The following is a 21,751-nucleotide window of genomic DNA, read 5'->3' on the forward strand; positions in this document are numbered from 1 at the left end:
GTATCCAGGCTTCAGGCTGTTGAACATCCAGGAGTTAAAGTAGGCCCTCCACATAAATGTCATCCAGGAGTGGCTGAGCGGCCAGGCGATTGGGTACGCAGAAAGCGTAGTCGTGGATCTCGGCCCACTGGTCACCACCAAGCCGTTCATGTTTCTAACCAGTTTTCCCCACTCAGTGACACACCCACTGAGAAGCCCACTCTGGTGATTGGCAGCTCCATAGTCAGAAACGTGGCATTAGAGACACCAGGGACCATAGTCAAATGTTTGCCGGGGGCCAGAACGGGCGACATCAAATCCTACCTGACAGAGGCGTGCACAGACATTTTGGGGGGCGGGTGCTCAGGAGGGGGGGGGGAGGGCACTTTTTAGCGCACGTCGAACAATTGATTATAAAAAAAAAAATACACACGCATGTTGAATGAAATTTGACTTTTATTTGTAACATTCTCTAAACGTGAGTTTTCAATGGAAAAAAGTCACATCACCAACAGAACAGACTAAAGCATACTTCTTTCATCTGGCTCATCTCCCTGTTTTCTCTCACCCATCTGTTCTCCCTCATCCTGGTGGTCTCCCTCATCCTGGTCTTTTTCTGTCTTTGTGTCTTCCCTGAACTCTTCCTCCTCTCCTGTCCTGGTAGATGTTGATGGTATAGAGCTTCCCTGCTGTGACTGGCTACAATATAATAATAGTAACCATCATGACAATAATAGGTAATAGCTTTAACAAATATGCCACATTAGTTTAAATAATTAGGGCAACATGACTAGAAGTTTTGTCACGTGGATATGACTTACGGTAGCCTACAAAATAATAGCTATTTTAATACCTGCTGATTTTGTACAAACCACTTAAAAATAAAATGTGAACAGCTTTTAAGATTTTTCAATACGATTAACCCTCCTTTCTTGGCATCGTGCTGCAATTACTAAATCAATATACAATTAAGACAATAAAGAGACCAAAATGTGTTAATTTCTGTTGCCTAACAAAACCTATACAACAGAAAACGTTTGTCTTAACACATAGATTTGTACGGAAGAGGATTAGGGCCACTAAAAAAAAAAAAAGTTAACTGATTTTTAAATTTTATTTCAGTTTAACATGGGAAAAATTCTTACTTTAATCTCAGAATTCTGACTTTTTTATTGTCAGAATTCAGTCAGAATTCTGAGATTAAAGTCAGAATACTGAGCAAAAAGTCAGAATTCTGAGATTAAAGTCAGAATTCTCAGCAAAAAGTCAGAATTCTGAGATTAAAGTCAGAATTCTGACTTTTTTCCCATTCTAAACTGAAATAAAATTTAAAAATCAGTTAACTTATTTTTTTTTTCAGTGGCCCTAATCCTCTTCCGTAGATTTGCAATCGCAAACTCTACCGAAATTATTTGTAGCCTATGTGGTCGTCCTCACATTATCTGTCATTGACTTTGTACAATCGTGCAACATGAAACATATAATATGGAATAGGTAAATAAAATTATAAAAATATCTAAAAACTGTGGGTATACAGCATGCAATAAAATAGACTAATATATACACTTAAGATAAAAATATGGATATTAAATATAAAAAGTAAAATAGCATCTTACAAGGAGACAACTACCGTAGTTTATCAGGTGACCAGTCGGCAAAAATGCTTGTTTGGTGCTGCTGAATGAGACATTTTAATGCACAACAAAATGATTTTGCTTGATCTGTATATTACCTGGCTAACGGGGCACAGGAGAAGCAGCCTGTCAGCGACCGTTCCTGCTATCTGAAGACGCTTACTGAACTGCTATGATGCTGCACATCTGGCATGCCCTGCGGGCGACTGCAAGAGTTCACGTGACAAAGGAAGAGAGAGAGGCTGGTCGGGTGAGGTGGCTCATTTCGGGGCATTGTTTCAGTCGTTTTTAATGGCTCAGGTTTTCAAAAGATCATTTCAAAACTGACCTCAGTAAAATTTTAATAATATTAATAATAATAATAATAAAAAAAAATAAACGAGTTTCAAAAGGGCATTTTCTTTGATAAAGGGCAAAGTTCCTAGTGCTTTAGCACCACCTAGTGTCTATGTATGCACGCCCCTGCTACCTGAAACTACTGGCTAAGGATAAGGTTAAATACAGTAAGATTGTTATTCACACTGGTGGTAATGACACCCAGTTACGCCGATCGGAGGTCACTAAAATTAGTGTTGCTTCGGTGTGTAAGTTTGCCAAAACAATGCGGGACTCTGTAATTTTTTCTGGTCCCCTCCCTGATCTGACCAGTGATGACATGTTTAGCTGCATGTCGTCATTCAACCGCTGGTTGTCTAGGTGGTGTCCTGAAAACAACGTGGGCTACATTAATAATTGGCAATCCTTTTGGGGAAAGCCTGGTCTGATTCGGAGAGACGACATCCATCCCACTTTGGATGGTGCAGCTCTTCTTTCTAGGAATCTGGCCACATTTATTAGTCCTCCAAAACCCTGACCACCCAGGGTGCAGACCAGGAAGCAGAGTTGTAGTTTAACACACATCTCTGCAGCTTCTCTACTGTTACCCACTCTTTACTCCATCCAGACAGTGTCTTGCCCACGAACAAAATCTAATAAATTAGCAAATATTCACAAAGGAGTAAATCATGATAATTTAATTAAAATTAGAATAACTCAATTGGGAAAACAGTAAAGGAATGAGGTTGTGGTTTATTTATCATAAGATCTATTTCCTCTAAAAGTCTGCTAGTTAATGACTTGATTTGTGATAATCACATTGACATGTTTTGCCTTACAGAAACCTGGCTGCAGCAAGAGGATTATGTGAGCATAAATGAGGCAAATCCTTCAAGCTACTTAAATTTTCACATACCCAGAAGTTCTGGGCGAGGAGGAGTAGCAACAATCTTTCAGTCTGACTTACTGATTACTCCCAAAACAGTTAATACCTACAACTCTTTTGAACATTTAACCCTTAATTTCCCTGATCCAAATTTCAAGGCAAGAAAACCTCTTCTTTTTGTAACTTTGTATCGCCCACCAGGTCCTTACTCTGAATTTTAAGACGAGTTTTCAGAGTTCCTTTCTGATTTGGTATTAAATACTGACAGGGTCATCATAGTGGGAGATTTTTACATCCATGCTGACATTGGAAGCGATAGCTTAATAGCAACTTTGAATGCTATCTTAGACACTATTGGCTTTGTTCAAAATGTTAATAGTCCGACACATTCTCATCTTCATACTTTGGATCTTGTGCTGACATACGGCATAGAATGTGAAGAAATAACAGTAGTTCCTCACAACCCTGTCCTCTCTGACCACTTTCTAATAACCTTCAGGATTACTTTAACAGAGTTCTCCTCCCCCAAAAGAAGGTTCCACTTTAGCAGACCATTATCAGATAGTGCAGTTATAAATTTTGTAGAATCTATTTTACTTTCTCTCTCCTCTGTGTCGATGAGCAGTGCTGAAGAGTGGAAAATCTTAGTTTATTCTCCTTCACAAGTTGATGATTTTGTTGATGGGGTTGCTAGTTCTCTGCCTTAGACAACGCAGCTCCTTTGAAAATGAAAACCGTTAAAAATAGAAAGCTTGCTCCTTGGTTTAATGCAGAGCTGCGTACTTTGAAGCAAAGTGGTAGGAAACTGGAGAGAAATCGCACTCCACAGGCCTACGGGAGTCCTTCCTAGTCTGGAAAAATAGTTTACTGCTGTATAAGAGGACCCTTTGTAAAGCAAGAGAAGCATATTTCTCCTCATTAATAGAGGATAGTAAGTTAGCAAAACTATGGTTTTAGTATAAGCCTTGAACTTGTATGTTAGATCCAGTTCCAACCAGGTTATTTAAGGAGGTATTCCCTTTGATCTCCTCCTCCATTTTAGATGTGATTAATCTATCTCTGTTACAGGGATATGTACCAAAGGCTTTTAAGGTTGCTGTAATTAAAAATTTTAAGAAACCGTCTCTTGACCCAGATGACTTGGTCAATTATAGACCTATATCCAATCTTCCTTTCTTATCTAAAATTATTGAAAAAGTAGTTGCCAAACAAGTGTGCGATCACTTACACCTTAATGAACTTTTTGAAAAGTTTCAGTCTGACTTTAGAGCTCATCATAGCACTGAAACAACTCTAGTGAAGGTTGTTGCCTAAAGTTATCCAAATCCAATTTTTTTGCCCATATGCGACCTGGATCTGATCTTTTCATGGCAGTCTGAACAACACAGATCCAATTTTTTCCAATCTGACCCAGGCCACTTGGCTATGTGGTCCTGAATCCGATACGAATCTGATCTTTTCAAATGTGACCTGATCACACATCATCGACCTGATCATCATTAATACCCGACAAAGGTCACTGTTCTGCGTCTTGCTACACAGAAGCGGCAAGAAAAACAACAACCATGGCAGATGATGATGCGGAGAGCAGTATTTATGTTTAACCATATTGAAAAGATTGAGTTTTTATGGTTGAAAAAGATCAGTAGATGCGCACCGGCACTACCATCCATGTGTACTGCCACAGAACACAGAGCATGCTGGCGTGTGACGTCATTGCGTCTTCTACTGTGCATGCGGGAAACTTGAGTTGTATGACTGCAGTTTACACAGGAGATCACATAGAAGTCACATATATTTGGAAATATGAACGTTCAGTTTGTTCATGTTAATGACAGATCTTCAACACGCTCAAAGGTTACCTGTGGAGTAACACAGGGATCAGTGCTAGGACCAATTCTCTTTACTTTATACATGCTCCCAATCGGTAGAGTTATTAGACAGCATGGGAATAATGTTCACTGTTATGCTGATGATACTCAGCTATATCTGTCTATAATCCAGATGAAGCTAACCCATTACATAGATTACAGGCATGTCTTGAAGACATAAAAACCTGGATGACTCTTAACTTTCTGTTAGTCTTTGGACCAGAGTCTCTGAAAAAGAAACTGATTAGCCAGTCACTTCATTTGGATGGGATTAAACTGATTTCAGATAATAAAGTAAAAAATCTTGGTGTTATTTTTGATCAGGACCTGTCATTTAAATCCCATATCAAAGAGGTTTCTAGAATTTCCTTCTTTTATCTTTGTAAATTGCAAAAATGATAAATCTCCTGTCCAGGGGTAATGCTGAGAAACTAGTCCATGCATTTGTTAATTCAAGGCTGGACTATTGTAATTCTTTACTATCAGGAAGTCCACAAACTGTAGTTAAAAGCCTTCAGCTGATCCAAAATGCTGCAGCCAGAGTTCTGATGAAAATGAAAAAGAGAGATCATATCTCGCCTATCCTGGCTTCTCTTCATTGTCTTCCTGTTAAATCCAGAATAGAATTTAAAATCCTCCTTCTCACATATAAAGCCTTAAATGGCCAAGCTCCATCTTATATCAGAGATCTGATTGTTCCTTATGTTCCTAACAGAGCACTTCGCTCTCAATCTGCAGGTTTACTAGTGGTTCCTAGAATTTCTAAAAGTAGAATGGGAGGCAGATCTTTTAGTTATCAGGCTCCTCTCCTGTGGAGGAGTGGTTCAGGTTATCCAGACCTATCTCTGCAGTTATGTAAAGGCCATGTTTTGATGACAGACTGATGTCTCGTGGTTTCCTCTGTCACATTAGACGACAGCTGAAATTTTACTACAACTAACTTTACCTTTTATTTCTCCCTGTGAAATCATCCTGGATATGGTTCCTAGAATTTCTTAAAGTAGAATGGTAGGCAGATCTTTTACTTATCAGGCTCCTCTCCTGTGGAACCAACTACCAGTTTAGGCTTAAAATGTCCTTTTTGATAAAGCTTATAGTCAGAGTGGCTCAGGTTATCCTGAGCTATCTCTATAGTTATGCTGCTATAGGCTTAGACTGCTGGAAGACATAGGGACCACTTTTTCATCATTCTGCTTCAGGATGGGGCCGCTTTTACAGTTGTTTTTTCTGTGTCTGCTTCTGTCTCCTTGAATCCCAGTCGGCTCAATAGAAATAAACTGAAATTAATTGACTTGAAAATTCAAAAATCGGTTTTCTTTGGACACGGAAGAGGCATATATTTCTTCATAGCTCACGGCTCTTAATGGACAAATGGAGAGCAGCTTAAAACAGGAAGGGCAATTAAATTCAGTTCAATTCAATTCTGTGTATTTCCATAGCGCCAATTCTTAACACATGTCAACTCAAGGCACTTTACAGTTCACCAGATCATCCAGTCAAATTGATTCGAAGTTTTCTACCTAAGGAAAACCAGTTGATTGCATTGACTCAAATCCAATCCCTCACGCTAAAACCCCATTTACACTACCCTTGAAAAAACGATCCATGCCGAGACCGGTCCGAGCTTGGATCAGTTAACCAGGCCGAGCTCAGTTCTGACGACCGTTTACACATCACGCTATCTCGATTTCTCGACTCCTCGCCTCCTAGTGACGATCTGAGGTTTTACTGCCAGTATTAAAGGAAGAAATCAAGCAGTTGGTGGTGGTAATGCACCAAAAGTTGTTTGTCAATCGCCATAAAACACAAGAAGAAGAAGACAAAGAAGGAGGGAATCAAGCAAATCAAAATAGCGGCGCCGGTCACATTCAAAAAGTTATGCTTGATTATTATTGCTGTACCTCGGTGTTATTGTTTAAAATGCCACTATTTAAAATGTTCCGTGGACAAGATTTCAGTTGTTGTTTATAGTTGAAGAAGAAGTTGTTCTTCTTCTTCTGTTTCCGGAGGAGCCTTACCGCCAACTACTGGAATAGAGTGTGAATCGGGATGTGCAGCCAGACGGAAATGACGCGTTCTGCTCATGCGCTCTTGTTATCAGAGAACCGAGCCAGGGAAAAACCGAGCCGAGCCCACCTCTGGAACTGGTCTGCAGTTAGCTCGGTTCGGTTGTGTCTAGCTCGGTTCAGTTCAGTTTGCTTTCCATTTACACACGATAAGTTATCTCAGTTATTGAGCCCGGACTGGTCTCGGCACAGTTTTTCAAGGGTAGTGTAAATGGGGTATATGCATGCTTGCAGCGACAGTGGAGAGGAAAAACTGCCCTTGAACATGAAGAAACCTCCAGCAGAACCAGGCTTAGTGTGAGCGGCCATCTGCTGAGGCCGACTGGGGCTCAAGGAGAATCTGAAGATATTTTTTCCCTCGACATACGGGATATTTTTGAGGCAGGCTTATATGGGGTTTGGCCGCAGTAGAGATGGGAACATAATATTTCCTTCCACATTTCAGAAATAATTTATTAATTTGCAATTACTGGCCTGTGTTATTGCTATTTTTTCTGTCTTTTTTGATTTTATGTTTTACATAACATGTCTGCAAGTCAGATTGCAGCTGGGGCAAAAAACTGTAGAGAAATCAAGCCAAGCACGTCCAGGATCATTGCAGACTGGACAGTAACCCTGAGAGGAATGTCTCTCTTTATTTGCAGATGGAGAAAAGCAATAATTGTATGCACATTTTGCACCAAGAAAATAGATCAAAGATTTGATTCTATAATAGTGTTATAGGGGGCTTGATCTGTCTGAAAAATCTGTTTCAAATTTAGAATATGGGCTTTGCTTTTCTTAATACATTACAATCTTTCTTTTTAATATGTATTTTTTTAATATTCTTACATTGGAAAAGGAAATCAGCGTTTGCTCAGAAAGTCATGCCTGCATTTGCCACGCTCTAGGCTGATGAGAGACCTCTATGAAGAAATGCTAAACAGGCTTAATTTTTTGCAAAGCAAAGCTTATCCTTCTTGTTCTCAATCACAATTAAATGTCTTCTCTTCCTTTTTATTAATTCTTGGTCTATTATGTTTTTAAGTTTTAGTCTGCCTCCCCATGAGGATTTCGAATTAGCTGGAGAATTAATTCTATGTTATTTTCTTCAGTTATTACAGAATTTGATTCTACCAAAGTATCCAAAAATGCTTCAAGTTCCTTCATGATATTTTCTCCATTATCATTTAAAGTAAAATTTGTGTGTTGACACTGGTCGTTGGTTACTACTTCCAGTTGTAGAACATCATTCCTTCGAGCAATCAGTCTTATTCTATCAACCAGATTGGATAGACGAATAGTCATGGTAGTGAAAAGTTCTGCTAAATCTCCCTTCGAACCATTCAGATTTAGTGAGAGCCGTTCCCTAATTTTCACATTACTGAAATTTTCTCCGTTTACGGTTCGTGGTCCTTCCCCACCACCAGATTGAGGAATATTTATAGGAGGATGGATTGGGTTGGATTTTCCTCTAAAGAAGTTCTTTCTGTCTTGTTTTGTCTAGATAAGTCCCCCAGTAGTTGTTACAATTTAATTGATCTACATGATTGCTTGCTGTGGAGGCTGGACAAAGATTTGCATTCCGTATGTCGGATTTTAAAGGAGAAAGAACATCATTTCGCTGACCTTATTTCGCAAATTCTGTAAAAAGTCTTCAGAGACATTTTCATCTAAAAAAAGTTCTTATATTTCATATATTTTTAAAAGTACCTGGTTGTGCTGCATTTTGATTTCCACCAGAAATATTCTGGGTTGTGTATGACTGAGATAAATGCGGGTCAGACATGTTTATTCACTAATACTTTCATAAAAAAATATCGCACCACATATTACACTAAAATTTGTATGACGGAGTAGAGGTTAGAGAGGCCAGAGATTTTCTCTAAGATGTTCTTCTATTTCGAGAATAAAGTCGTAACGTTACGAAAATAAAATAAAATAAAATTTATTTGTATAGACCTTTACAATAGCCAAATGGTACCCAAAGTGCTTTACAACAAAGCCATAAAACAATACATAACACATATAAAACATACAAGATACAATTAAAAGTGCTGTAGTGGTGCAGCGCTGCAGGACATTAAAAGCCTTCCAGAGGTGCATAAAAAGGAGCACACAGAAAGATGACATCTAAGAGACAGTATTATAGTCAGAATTAAAAGCTAAATTAAAAAAGTGGGTTTTAAGCTTTTTTTTTTTTTTTAAAAAGGCTGAGGTCAGTAATGGTGCGGATGTCAGGGGGTAGTTTGTTCCACAGTCTGGAAGCAGCGACGGCAAAAGAACGATCGCCCCACTGTTTGAGTCTTGACCTAAGGACCTCTAACAGAAGCTGACCCGAGGAGCGTAAAGCTCTGCCACAATTGCGGAAAGTTAAAATCTCAGACAAGTAAGAGGGGGCAAAGCCATGAATGGCGTTAAAAACAAACAGCAGAAGTTTAAAATCAATTCTAAAACGGACTGGAAGCCAGTGGAGTGACGACAGCACAGGAGTAATGTGTTCATGTCTGGAAGTGTTTGTTAAAAATTGGGCAGCAGCGTTCTGCACAAGTTGGAGACGAGAAATTGTTGAGTGACTGAGGTGACGTAAAGGGCATTGCAGTAGTCCAGTCTTGAACTAATGAAAGCATGGATTGCCTTCTCAAGATCCTGCTGACTGAGAAAGGACTTGACTTTGGCCAAAAGACGGAGCTGGAAAAAGCTTGAGCTGACAACGGAGATAATCTGTTTGTCAAATTTGAGCCCATTATCAAATGTTACCCCGAGATTATAATGGAAGAGATTATAGAGAAAATAAAGTCAGAAAATCAAACATTTGATTTTCTCAAGACCATCGTGGGCAAATCGCTCAGTGTGCAAACAAGGATTCTTCTTCTTCCTCTGAGAGGAAAACCCAGAAGCATGGCGGGGATGCAATGATTGAAATGGAGTTTTGTCTGCAAATTGACAGACCGTAGTAGCCACATTTGCTCAGCCATGTCTTTGTCCAAATACGTCGTCGCCTTTTGAGTTTACGACGAAACTCTGCAGTTTAGTCGTATAGTGTGAGCAGTAGCTGCGTGCAACGATTGAAAAAATCGCACAGTGTACGCCCGGCTTAAAAAGTTATAAACAGTATCCATTAAACCCAACATTTGATACTGGGTCTTTATTCAGCGTATTATTCCATCTGATGACATTTCGGGGCTATCCATAAGTTGTAAAATGTATCCACATCCTTTCACTTTGAGACAGTTGTCCATGTTTTGTACATGTATAACAAAAAAAGCCATGCATTCATATGAAAATTACAGTCTTTGTTTAAGTGTATCTTGTGTTGTCTGATCAAACCCAACTTTAACATCATGCCACATTTCTACAAGCTGAAAACAACGCTGCCCCATACAGACTGAACCCATTATGCTCTGGTGTGGCTCTCCTCAGATGGATTCAGAGATGTAGTCAAGTGAATAAAAGTAAAAACAGGTGAAAACCAATATGGTACATTTTCAAGACAGAGAAATCAAACATTTTCCTCATGTTGGAAATATTATTCGTCTAGAGGTGCACACAAAAGCTGGTACATTTTCCTTCTAACATATTTGCTTGTGTTTAATTTAATTGAGAACTATTATATCATTTTCAGAAATAGTTTTTATAAGACTATTCATGGTGTAATTTGATTTACATGGAATCCTGACATTTTATCAGTGGTGTAGCCTTCACAGCTTTACTTCCATTAGATAACATCACTGTGCAGCTGCCAGGAAGTTTTTAATCTTTACATACTTGAACAGAGAGACTTAAATTATTTTTTACATTCTCACATTTAATAAAATGAATATTTAAGTAATAAATTTTGTTCTTAAGCATTCACTATAAGCATGCACTAAAATTCAGATCCCTCCCACAGAAATATTAATAACATAACTGGCATTTAATGTTGGTCAAACAAATACTTTGATTTTATTGAGTCATTGAAACAGGGCAGATGACCAATGGGGCTCCATTCCTTCCTGACTTATTGGTGCAGGGACTGAAGAATGGATGGATGGTGTCAGGAAAACTATCTGTAAAGGAATAGATGAGCAGCTTGGCCTCCACGTTGTAGAAGGACAGCAATCCTTTATCATAGTCTATATAGATTCCAACTCGTGAGGGTCTGACAGTGACTGTCAGGGGGGTGGAGGGATCCGTTCTGAAGGCGTAGTCCGTCTGATCCCGCAGGCTGAGGAACCAGTAGCCATGGGCCGGGCTCACTGAGATTTTCCCCTTTCGAATGACAGACCGACTTGCTACTCCAAGGTCCCAGTCAGTCTTATTACCGACATCCACCTGGAAGACGACAGAGAGGAACACATTACTGCATTTCAGGTCATCCATAGTTCATATTTACCTGCAGAATGTCTAAAGTGTTTAGACATTCTGCAGCAGAGTTTACAACACAGTGGCGCCTTCCACTGTCCCCTCCAGAAAGGACAATGGTGGCCTCTTTAGTGACCCCTCTAGCCTGACACTCCCTGGAGTTCAGATCTGCACCCAGACACGTCAGACTTCATTTCTCTAACTGTGCCCGTTTTGTAGTGTTGATGGAGATGCTTTAAAGTGGGCAGCTTTCATCATGGCCGACACAAACTGATGTCCCTCTCCAGAGAGAGCCTGTCTGTAAGGCTGGAGCTCAGCTGGACTGCCTCAGACAAATATGGAAGAGGGAGAGAGAGACCCTGCATGGTCTTTCTTCAGATGCAGAGTTTATATCTGTGTGTCAGAAATGGTTGTGATATGAAATGTAGGAGTGGAGCCGATACTCTGATCTGACTGGATGATGTGATTGAACTGTCTCTGTAAATCACTTGGAGATTAAACGTGTTGACAGTGGCTCCATAGAAATAAACTGACCTCAATTAAATCTCATAATTAAGGAACTTCACCGTACTTTATTTCAACTACAAACTCGTACTCCAAACTAAATATTTAGTTTGCAAATTAAATATTTAGTTTTTGAATAAAGATTCAGCTCCAACCTAAATATTACATTTTTTTTTAAATAAATGTTTAACTCCAAACAAAATATTTAGCTAGCAAATTAAATATTTAGTTTTTTAACAAATATTTAGCTCCAAATTAAGTATTTAGTTTCTTAATGAAATATTTAGCTCCAAATAAAATTTTTATTTAAAAAACTTTATATTGGGCTAGCTTAGAGCTAGCCCAATATAAAGCGAAAATGCAAAAATTGTTAAAGGCTGGGAATCTCTATACAGCTCCTAAGGCATCTTAGTCACACCTACAGAAAACCACAAGTCAGTTTATGAAAAAATGTGATTAATTCAAAATTAGAACGTCTCTGAAATAGTTTTATTTATACATTTGTTTTTACAGAAATGGGCAAATGTTAAATGTTATGTTAACCTTCGCCATAGAGTTACAGCCACACATGGGGTGTCACTGTGTTGCCATAGCAACAACTGCTTTCCTTTCTGCTGGGATGGACGAAGAAGCCCTCCCATTCCGTTCATTGCACTAAATAGCCATAAATATTGCTCGTAATTTTTGATGTTTAACTTTACAAATGTTTCAGCTAAATCCACAACATGCTGAAAGAAAAGGTGAACTCAAACTCACAGTTGTTTTTAATAAAAGTGTGTTTTTCTCCTACCTCCCAGTAATGGCGCCCTGATGTGAATCCCTGATGGGCCATCACACACACTACCCGGTCAAAACGCTGTGGGTGGTCTAGGACCAGCTGGTAACGGTCGCCACATTGCACCTGCTTTCCATCAGGGGAGATGATGAGGCGAGGATGAGCTGTACTGGGGTCCAGGGTGATTTCCTCTGATAGATAAACAGCTGATCAGTTTTTATTAGAAACTAGCAAACATGAAGCACAGAGGGCAGCAGGTCCTCCTTACCTGCATATTCCTGAACTCTTCTTACTTCTGTAAAGAAAAAAAAAGATTTTATTGACTTAGCTTGGAGTTCAGAATTTAACCATCTGTCCGTTATCTGATTGAATCAACCCTGTGGAGAATCTTAAGATGACATGTTGTAACATAAATAAGCTTTTAAAGGCCTACTTAGGCTGGGCCGAGGGACGGGCGAAGCTGATGACGACTGCTGGCCTGCAGAGGAAAATTCAGATAGTATGCTAAGGACCAAATTCTGTTATATGCAGAATGCAACACAGACATTTAAACCTACAGAGCTGAGGTAGTTTTTGGATCTCCAGCTGGAGGCATTCCACCGTTTGATTGACAGTCCTGAGAATCCCTTCAGAGGTCGTCTGAGATGGCAATGAGACATTGGACCAGTCCTTAGCCTGCGGGGGTGTGGACACGGCAGGGAATGTCTGGAAAAATAAAACATCCAAGAGTTTTAGATGGTCAGTCAACTCTGTGAAGCAAAACATCAGAACCAGCTGGTCTGTAAAGACCCACATTTTCAAACAAAAACTATTCTATTGCAAATCGTGAATCCTGAGAGCCTGAAGGTTACGCCCCATCCATGGCTCTAGACTGGACACCATGGCAGCAGCTTCAGAGGAAGTATGCGGGAATAATATAATATTGATTTAAAAAAGCACAGCTCTGTCAGTTACAGACAGTGATGTGGCTGCAGCCGCCAACCAGTCTGTCTGCTTAAACCACTGGGTGGGCTCAGCAGAAGCCGCTCACACTGAGCCTGGTTCTGATTCTCCAGCAGGTTTCCTCTTATTGAAAAGATTTTTTTCTCTCCACTGTCGCTGCATGCATGCTCAGTGTGAGGGATTTCTGTAGCGTCAACGACACAATGCAAGTGAACGTCTACTGTCTCTAGCTGCTCATCCAGGAGGAGAGAATTCTGAATTCTGATAGAAACTTTCAATTGATCTGGTGTAATTGGCTGCTGATGGTTGAGACTCTGAGCATGTTAATGAGGCACTGCAGCAAACAAACATCCAGCCTCAGCCAGCTATCCTGGCTGTTTCTGCATTCACAAAAAAAACAAAACATAAGATGACGGCAGATAACAGAAAGTAAAAAAAATATTTCTCATAAATGCTGCACCTAAATAATTGAATTCTCTCTCCAAAGTGGGGTTACTGTCAAACTACGACAATAAATCATCAATAATAAAAAAATATATATTTAAACTGCTCAACAAAAACTGTTTCTCCACCTTCTCTACCTTGGTAACTGTGCGGCTCTACTACACATCATCCGAAATACTTAGGTTATCCTGAGCTATGTTCTGCATTTGTGCTGCTATAAGTTTAGACTGCTGGAGGACATAGGGACCCCTTTATCTTTTCTCCCACTCTGCAGAATCTGTTAGTTCAATCTCTAACGTTCTGCTCTCTCATAGTAGCTTCATCTGGTCTGTTCCTGTTTGGCTGTGACTCCATCCTGGAGAGAAATATCAGCTGTGCTGCTGCCATCAACACCTTTGTTTATAGATGTTGGAGATCGGCCTGTTTTTCAGTGTAGTCCTGTTTCTCTGACTGTGACTGGCTGGATGTGCTCTCTTCATCCTCTGACATGGGAGCTGGCTCGGAGCTCGTCTGCCTGGCTGTGTGTTTCCTGGACGGAGCCGTCTGTGGAGCTGGTTGACAGTTGCCTTTTGCATCTCTGCTTCTTTTTCTATGTCTGCTTCTGTCTCCTTGAACCCCAGTCGGCCTCAGCAGATGGCCGCTCACACTGAGCCTGGTTCTGCTGGAGGTTTCTTCCTGTTCAAAGAGAGTTTTTCCTCTCCACTGTCGCTACAAGCATGCTTAGTGTGAGGGATTGCTGAAGAGTCAATGAGTCGATGCAATCAGCTGGTTTTCCTTAGATAGAAAAATTCGAAACAGTCTGACTTAATGATCTCTATAAAGACCCTTGAGATCACATGTGTTAGTTTATTAGGAAATAAACTGAATTGAATTGAACTAATTAAGCTTTCTCCTTCTGTTTTTCCGCCCCTTCATGTTAAGCATCCTTACTACTCAACAGAACCTCATTCAGCTGTTTGGAGCTGCTCCTGGTTTTAGTGGCATTCTGAGCCCATTTTTGGCCTTATGGTGTGATACAATGATATGCAGTTCGTCACACCTTACTTTTTATCCAGCGTATACCTGACCTCCCAGAAACTCCTAAGGCTGGCATATGCTGAACTTTCTATGTATTTTTCTATTCTGGCCGTATACATAGAGTATTCATAACAAGTCCAGATCTTCTGAGCAACAACAGCCTAACTTATGCATAAAGCACGGGAGCGTAATGCCCATGAAATGATGCACAACCCAGTGTCCTGAGGGGGGCAGCGATGCTCCTGGAGGCGCATAAAAAGATGTCTTTGATTGCAGGATTAACCTAGCTGCTGTTTACCACCTACCAAAAAAAAGAAGAAAGAAAAAGAAAGAAAGAAGATTTGCAGTGACAGCAGATTGAGCGTCATGTCTGCTAGGAAGTGTGTTGGTGGTGGGCGTGAACGCAGGGAGGATCCATCACCCTCACCTTCTGGCTCACCCTATGATGGGGATGAAGTCTGGAGGAGAACTGACGGTTTCCTCCTGTGAACCCCCTTTATACCAAAACGCTGCCAATACGCCATTATACAGTAGCTGGAAGTTAGAAACATGTTCAGCGCTCGTCTGGAACACGTCAGATACCTTGATATGCGTTGGAGAGAAGTTCTGGATAAGTTACGCAGAAGTTATGGTGTCAAGTAAGGAAGTACAAATACTTTGTTACTGTACTTAAGTACACTTTTTAGGTATCTCTACTTTACTCCATTACTTATTTTTCTTCCTGCTTCTGACTTCTACTCATTACATTTTCACACAAGTATCTGTACTTTTTATTCTGTACTTTTTATTCCTTACATTTTTAAATCAAACGTTACTCGTTACTCTTGGCTTCACTTTAATCTTTATAAATATTTATTTCCCGTCATGTGCTCCATCCAATGCAGATGATTGGCTCCACCCACATCTAGTGAAAACTAGAGTCATTGGATGAGTCATAGAACGCAAACACTCATTGGTTAGCTAAAGGAAATCTTCAGAAGCAAGCAGGTGTTCTTCAAACTGCTAACGTGAATTGTCTATGCCATGCTACAATGTTGGATTCAGAAAAAGATGTTGAAATGTCTGAAAGGTCAGACACAGGCGAGAGCGTATCGGGAGACGGAGACCAACAAGACCTCCCTCATCCTTGGTCCTATCTCAGAGAATTATTAGAAATAGTTGAAAAATTGAGCTTTCATTCATATAGTGGCATCTGGCTGTTTTTTTAAAGGTTACTTTATACTTTTATATTTTAAGTAGTTTTTGGAGCACATACTTTTTCACTTTTACTTGAGTAAAGAGGTCAAGTTGATACTTCAACTTTTAAACTGCAGTATCTATACTTCTACTTAAGTAACAACTGTGTGAACTTTTGACATCACTGGTTTAGGATAAGATAGATGCTACAACTTATGAGTAACTTACACTTAACGTATGTCAACCGTCTGATAAGCAGAGGTGTCAAGTAACAAAGTACAAATACTTTGTTACTGTACTTAAGTACACTTTTTAGGTATCTCTACTTTACTCCATTACTTATTTTTGTTCCTACTTCTGACTTCTACTCATTACATTTTCACACAAGTATCTGTACTTTCTATTCCTTACATTTTTAAATCAAACGTTACTCGTTACTCTTGGCTTTGGTTTAATGTTTATAAATATTTATTTCCCGTCATGTGCTCCATCCAATGCAGATCATTGGCTCCATCCATATCTAGTGAAAACTAGTGTGATTGGATGAGTCATAGAACGCAAACACTCATTGGTTAGCTAAAGGAAATCATCAGGAGCAAGCAGGTGTTCTTCAAACTGCTAACGTGAATTGTCTATGCCATGCTACAATGTTGGATTCAGAAAAAGATGTTGAAATGTCTGAAAGGTCAGACACAGGCGAGAGCGTATCGGGAGACGGAGACCAACAAGACCTCCCTCATCCTTGGTCCTATCTCAGAGAATTATTAGAAATAGTTGAAAAATTGAGCTTTCATTCATATAGTGGCATCTGGCTGTTTTTTTAAAGGTTACTTTATACTTTTATACTTTAAGTAGTTTTTGGAGCACATACTTTTTCACTTTTACTTGAGTAAAGAGGTCAAGTTGATACTTCAACTTTTAAACTGCAGTATCTATACTTCTACTTAAGTAACAACTGTGTGAACTTTTGACATCACTGGTTTAGGATAAGATAGATGCTACAACTTATGAGTAACTTACACTTAACGTATGTCAACCGTCTGATAAGCAGAGGTGTCAAGTAACAAAGTACAAATACTTTGTTACTGTACTTAAGTACACTTTTTAGGTATCTCTACTTTACTCCATTACTTATTTTTGTTCCTACTTCTGACTTCTACTCATTACATTTTCACACAAGTATCTGTACTTTCTATTCCTTACATTTTTAAATCAAACGTTACTCGTTACTCTTGGCTTTGGTTTAATGTTTATAAATATTTATTTCCCGTCATGTGCTCCATCCAATGCAGATCATTGGCTCCATCCATATCTAGTGAAAACTAGTGTGATTGGATGAGTCATAGAACGCAAACACTCATTGGTTAGCTAAAGGAAATCATCAGGAGCAAGCAGGTGTTCTTCAAACTGCTAACGTGAATTGTCTATGCCATGCTACAATGTGGGATTCAGAAAAAGATGTTGAAATGTCTGAAAGGTCGGACACAGGCGAGAGCGTATCGGGAGACGGAGACCAACAAGACCTCCCTCATCCTTGGCCCTATCTCAGAGAATTTATAGAAATAGTCGAAAAATTGAGTTTTCAGTTCATATAGTGGCATCTGGGTGTTTTTTTTTTTGTTTTTTTTAAAGGTTACTTTATACTTTTATACTTTAAGTAGTTTTTGGAGCGCATACTTTTTCACTTTTACTTGAGTAAAGAGGTCAAGTTGATACTTCAACTTTTACCAGAGTGTTTTTAAACTGCAGTATCTATACTTCTACTTAGGTAACAAATGTGTGAACTTTGACACCACTGCTGATAAGTGACCTGGAACTGGCCCACATATGGCAGACGCAGGCATATGTCAACATACTTGCTGTATGTCAACATGTGCCAGTGTGCTTCAACGTGCTCATAACTAATACGAAATGTACCCATTACTTATCCAAGGTGTTCCAGCGTTTAGCCAGAGTTTTTGTATGTCAGGCTTTCGCTGATCTAAATCATCAAGCTGTGACAGGGGCTTATCCTTCCTGCAGCATCACTCTGAAACCTGAGATGAAGCTGCCTTTTATGGGGTTGGGGGGTGTAGGTTAAAAGAGCATTTCACATGAATCAGGAACGCAAGCTTCCCTTCAGATCATATTTGATCAAATCATGATAAACAGATGTGGTTTTTGGTTAGAAGAAGATCTAAGTAAAGCATCTTCACACCTTGAAAAAATGCACATAGTCTTCAGACGCAGCCAGCTGGCTCAGTGTGGAGCTCCTCTTCCTCAGTGCAGCTATCTCCTCCTCCAGCTCTGTCAGCAAACTCTGAGCTCTGCTCTCTGCTATCTGAACAGCCGTCTCTATCGTCTGGTGGGAAAAACCAAAAGGCTAAAAACAGGCAGTGCTTTTATTTTGATAAATCTGTCTGGTTATTTACCTCCAAGATTTTAGACTGGCAGTGCTCCACTGTAGAGATCAGCTTGGTCAAAGCACAAACGACTCCATCTGTCTCCAGCTCTGCAGCAGCCTGAGACAATCAGAACCAGCAAGGCAGTGGCAGAAGAGGAAAATTCATGGTTACATTAAAAAAACGGTTATTTGCATTTGGTTGTTCTGTTTAAAGGTGGATACTCTCAAACAGCATTTAGCATAGTGTGTAACTACAATCCTGTTAGTCTCAACATAATTATAACTATATGTATATACATATATAATGCAGCTATATATATGTATACACCTTCTTTTTAAAAGGGTTTTCTTTATTTTATGACTATGCAAATTTAGGATTCACACTGAAGGCATCAAAACTATGAATTAAAACATGTGGAATTATACACTTAACAAAAAAGTCTGAAACAAGTTAAAATATGTCTTATATTCTAGGTTCTTCAAAGTAGCCGTCTTTTGCTTTGATTACTGCTTTGCTCACTCTTGGTATTGTCTTGATGAGCTTCCAGAGGCCGTCACCTGAAATGGTTTTCATGTCAAAGGTGTCCCCCGTCAGGTTTAATAAGTGGGATTTATTGCCCTATAAATGGGATTGGGACCATCAGTTGTGTTGTGCAGAAGTCAGGTGGACACACAGTCCTACTGAATAGACTGTTAGAATATGAATTATGGCAAGAAAAAAACAGCTAAGTAAAGAAAAAACATCATTACTTTAAGAAATGGAGGTCAGTTATTCTGAAAAATTGGCAAAACTTTGAAAGCGTCCAAAAATTGCAGTCGCAAAAATCATCAAGAGCTACAAAGAACCTGGCTGACATGAGGACCGCCCAGGAAAAGAAGACCAAGAGTCCCTCTGCTGCAGAGGAGAAGTTCATCCGAGTCACCAGCCTCAGAAATCGCAGGTTAGCAGCATCTCAGATTAGAGAGCAGATCAATGCCACACAGAGTTCTAGCAGCAGACACATCTCTAGAACAACTGCTAAGACGAGACTGTGTTAATCAAGCCTTTATGCTAGGAAACCACTGCTAAGGACAGACAACAAGCAGAAGAGAAGAACACAAGGAATGGACATTAGACCACAAATTTGAGATCTATGGTTCCAACTATCATGTCTTTGTGCGACGCAGAAAAGGTGAACGGATGGACTCTACATGCCTGGTTCCCACCGTGATGCATGCAGGAGGAGGTGTAATGGTGGGGATTTATGATACTGTTGGGGATTTATTCAAAATTGAAGGCATACTGAACCAGCATAGCAACCACAGCATCCTGCAGCGGCATTCTATTCCATCCGGTTTGTGTTTAGCTGGACCATCATTTATATTTCAACAAGACAATGACCCCAAACACTCCACCAGGCTGTGGAAGAGCTATTTGACCAAGAAGGAGAGTGATAGGGTGCTGCGCCAGATGACCTGGCCTCCACAAGCACGGGACTTGAACTCAATCCAGATGGTTTGGGGTGAGCTGGACCACAGAGTGAAGGCAAAAGGACCAACACATGCTGAGCATCTCTGGGAACTCCTTCAAGACTGTTGGAAAACCATTTCAGGTGACGGCCTCTGGAAGCTCATCAAGAGAATACCAAGAGTGAGCGAAGCAGTAATCAAAGCAAAAGGCGACTACTTTGAAGAACCTAGAATATAAGACATATTTTCAGTTGTTTTACACTTTTTGGCTAAGTATATAATTCCACATGTGTTAATTCATAGTTTTGATGCCTCAGTGGGAATCCACAATTTTCATAGTCATGAAAATAAAGAAACATCTATGAATGAGAAGGTGTGTCCAAACCTTTGGTCTGTACTGTATATATGTGTAAGTGTGTATATATATATAGACGTGTCTGACACTCCTCAGGACATGTTTATCATTTAATCCTTTCTTTTCTCCTGACTTTATACACGTATTTATTGTGACATACCCCCTGGCATATTTACCGCATATATTGTTGTTTAACTTGTTTTTTCTTCTTTAGTCTTTTATTAAAATAAATAATTAGAAAAAAAAAATAGCAGGTTATTTTTCAGTGGGAAAGAGGAGACGAATGGAAGACCTGAGGGAGTGAGGGGACGTCTGACTGTGGAGAAGCTCAGAAAACAGGCAGGGGCAAAGGTCATGGAGAGCTTTAGCAGTCAGGAAAAAAATATTTACATAGGATTCAGAATCTGATGGGGAGCCAATGTAGCCAATGAGCAGCTAAGCTCTGAGCTATTTGAGAATTAATGGGAAGGATGGAGGTAGAGAGAGATGAACAGACCTAATGATGCTGGAAAAGAAAGGAGAGGATGAAGAGAAGGAGAGACAGAGGAATAATCCACAGGGAAGGAGGACTTATTGGTTTTAGAGAGAAGAGAATTGGTACCAATTATAAAGATTTCTGTTTTATCCGAATAGTTTGAGAAGGATGGAGGGTGAGATGGTGCCATAGGCATGAGGAGAGAGAATCAGCCGTTATGAGATGAGGTCATTGGCGATCAGGGCTGTTTCAGAGCTATGGGAGGATTTAAAACCACACTGGAACCACTCATAGAAACTGCAGATGGAGTTAGCTCAAAACTGTTTTTAACAGATATTGGAGATAAATAGAAGGTTTGATGTGCGGCAAAGTTACTGAAATCACTGGGATCAGAACCAGAAATGATCGGACATGTTGGACCTGGAATCATTAGGCTCATTTAAAACTGAGGGAGACGGTTTGTTGACAGAGTCATGGGGAAGAAGGAGGCAGCAGAGAGAAGATATCAGACGACTGATGCAGCATCAACAGTCAACAAAGCTGTGATGTTAAAAGTCATTAGTTATGTCATTTATGCATGGATGAATGAAGTGAGCTCAGTGTCTGACCTTCATTCTTTTGACTTTTACTGCAGCCACAGAGCAGCCAATTATGCCCCCTAGTGGCTGTTGATGAAAACAACACATGAACCAAACCAGCATTCAGTCTGACATTTAAACGTCTTTCTCCATGTAGCCCTTATTATTTTATCCAGTCAGGTTTTATGACTAAATGTCACCATAATGTCGCCCTCTGACTCCAGCTGCAGCCTCCAGCAGGGAACCTCGGCCCACATATGGTTCATATGCAGAAAGCTGAGTTCCTCAGAGGACGGTCTAATTATAATTATTAATTAGTAATTATATGTCCACCTGTTACCCTGCATACACTGAGCAGAACATAACTGAAATAAATAAATCAAAACAAGCATCCATTTTATAAATAGAGCTCTCGTTCTGTTGAAGGTCTCCTTTAGAGAAGCATCCGCATTCAGATATGATGAGGACACTGACTTCTATCCAGGATTTTTCTGTTTTACTTTTAAAGGAGCCGGGTCCGGTTTCTGTTCCACACAGAATCACACTGCAATACTTTAGGCTCAGAACCAGTACAAACCA

The 21,751-nt window shown here is 39.9% G+C and overlaps 1 protein-coding gene across 2 annotated transcripts in view; it reads right to left on the reverse strand.

Annotated features, from left to right (window-relative positions):
• Positions 1-9,863: 9,863 nt before the first annotated feature.
• LOC119795070 (E3 ubiquitin-protein ligase TRIM39-like) overlaps positions 9,864-21,751 on the reverse strand; it is a 34,588-nt gene continuing 22,700 nt past the window's right edge. For both annotated transcript variants that reach the window (XM_038302910.1, XM_038302916.1), the window contains exons 5-11: positions 18,344-18,433; positions 18,130-18,273; positions 12,911-13,058; positions 12,787-12,831; positions 12,622-12,648; positions 12,369-12,544; positions 9,864-11,044 (exon numbers count right to left, since the gene is read on the reverse strand). In XM_038302910.1, coding sequence (XP_038158838.1) covers positions 10,676-11,044; positions 12,369-12,544; positions 12,622-12,648; positions 12,787-12,831; positions 12,911-13,058; positions 18,130-18,273; positions 18,344-18,433 — 999 coding nt within the window. In that variant the 3' untranslated portion in view covers positions 9,864-10,675. The remainder of the gene's footprint in view (positions 11,045-12,368; positions 12,545-12,621; positions 12,649-12,786; positions 12,832-12,910; positions 13,059-18,129; positions 18,274-18,343; positions 18,434-21,751) is intronic.

The sequence above is a fragment of the Cyprinodon tularosa genome, unplaced genomic scaffold, assembly GCF_016077235.1.
Source record: "Cyprinodon tularosa strain WSP-4 unplaced genomic scaffold, ASM1607723v1 ctg1132, whole genome shotgun sequence".
NCBI classification, from domain to species: Eukaryota; Metazoa; Chordata; class Actinopteri; order Cyprinodontiformes; family Cyprinodontidae; genus Cyprinodon; species Cyprinodon tularosa.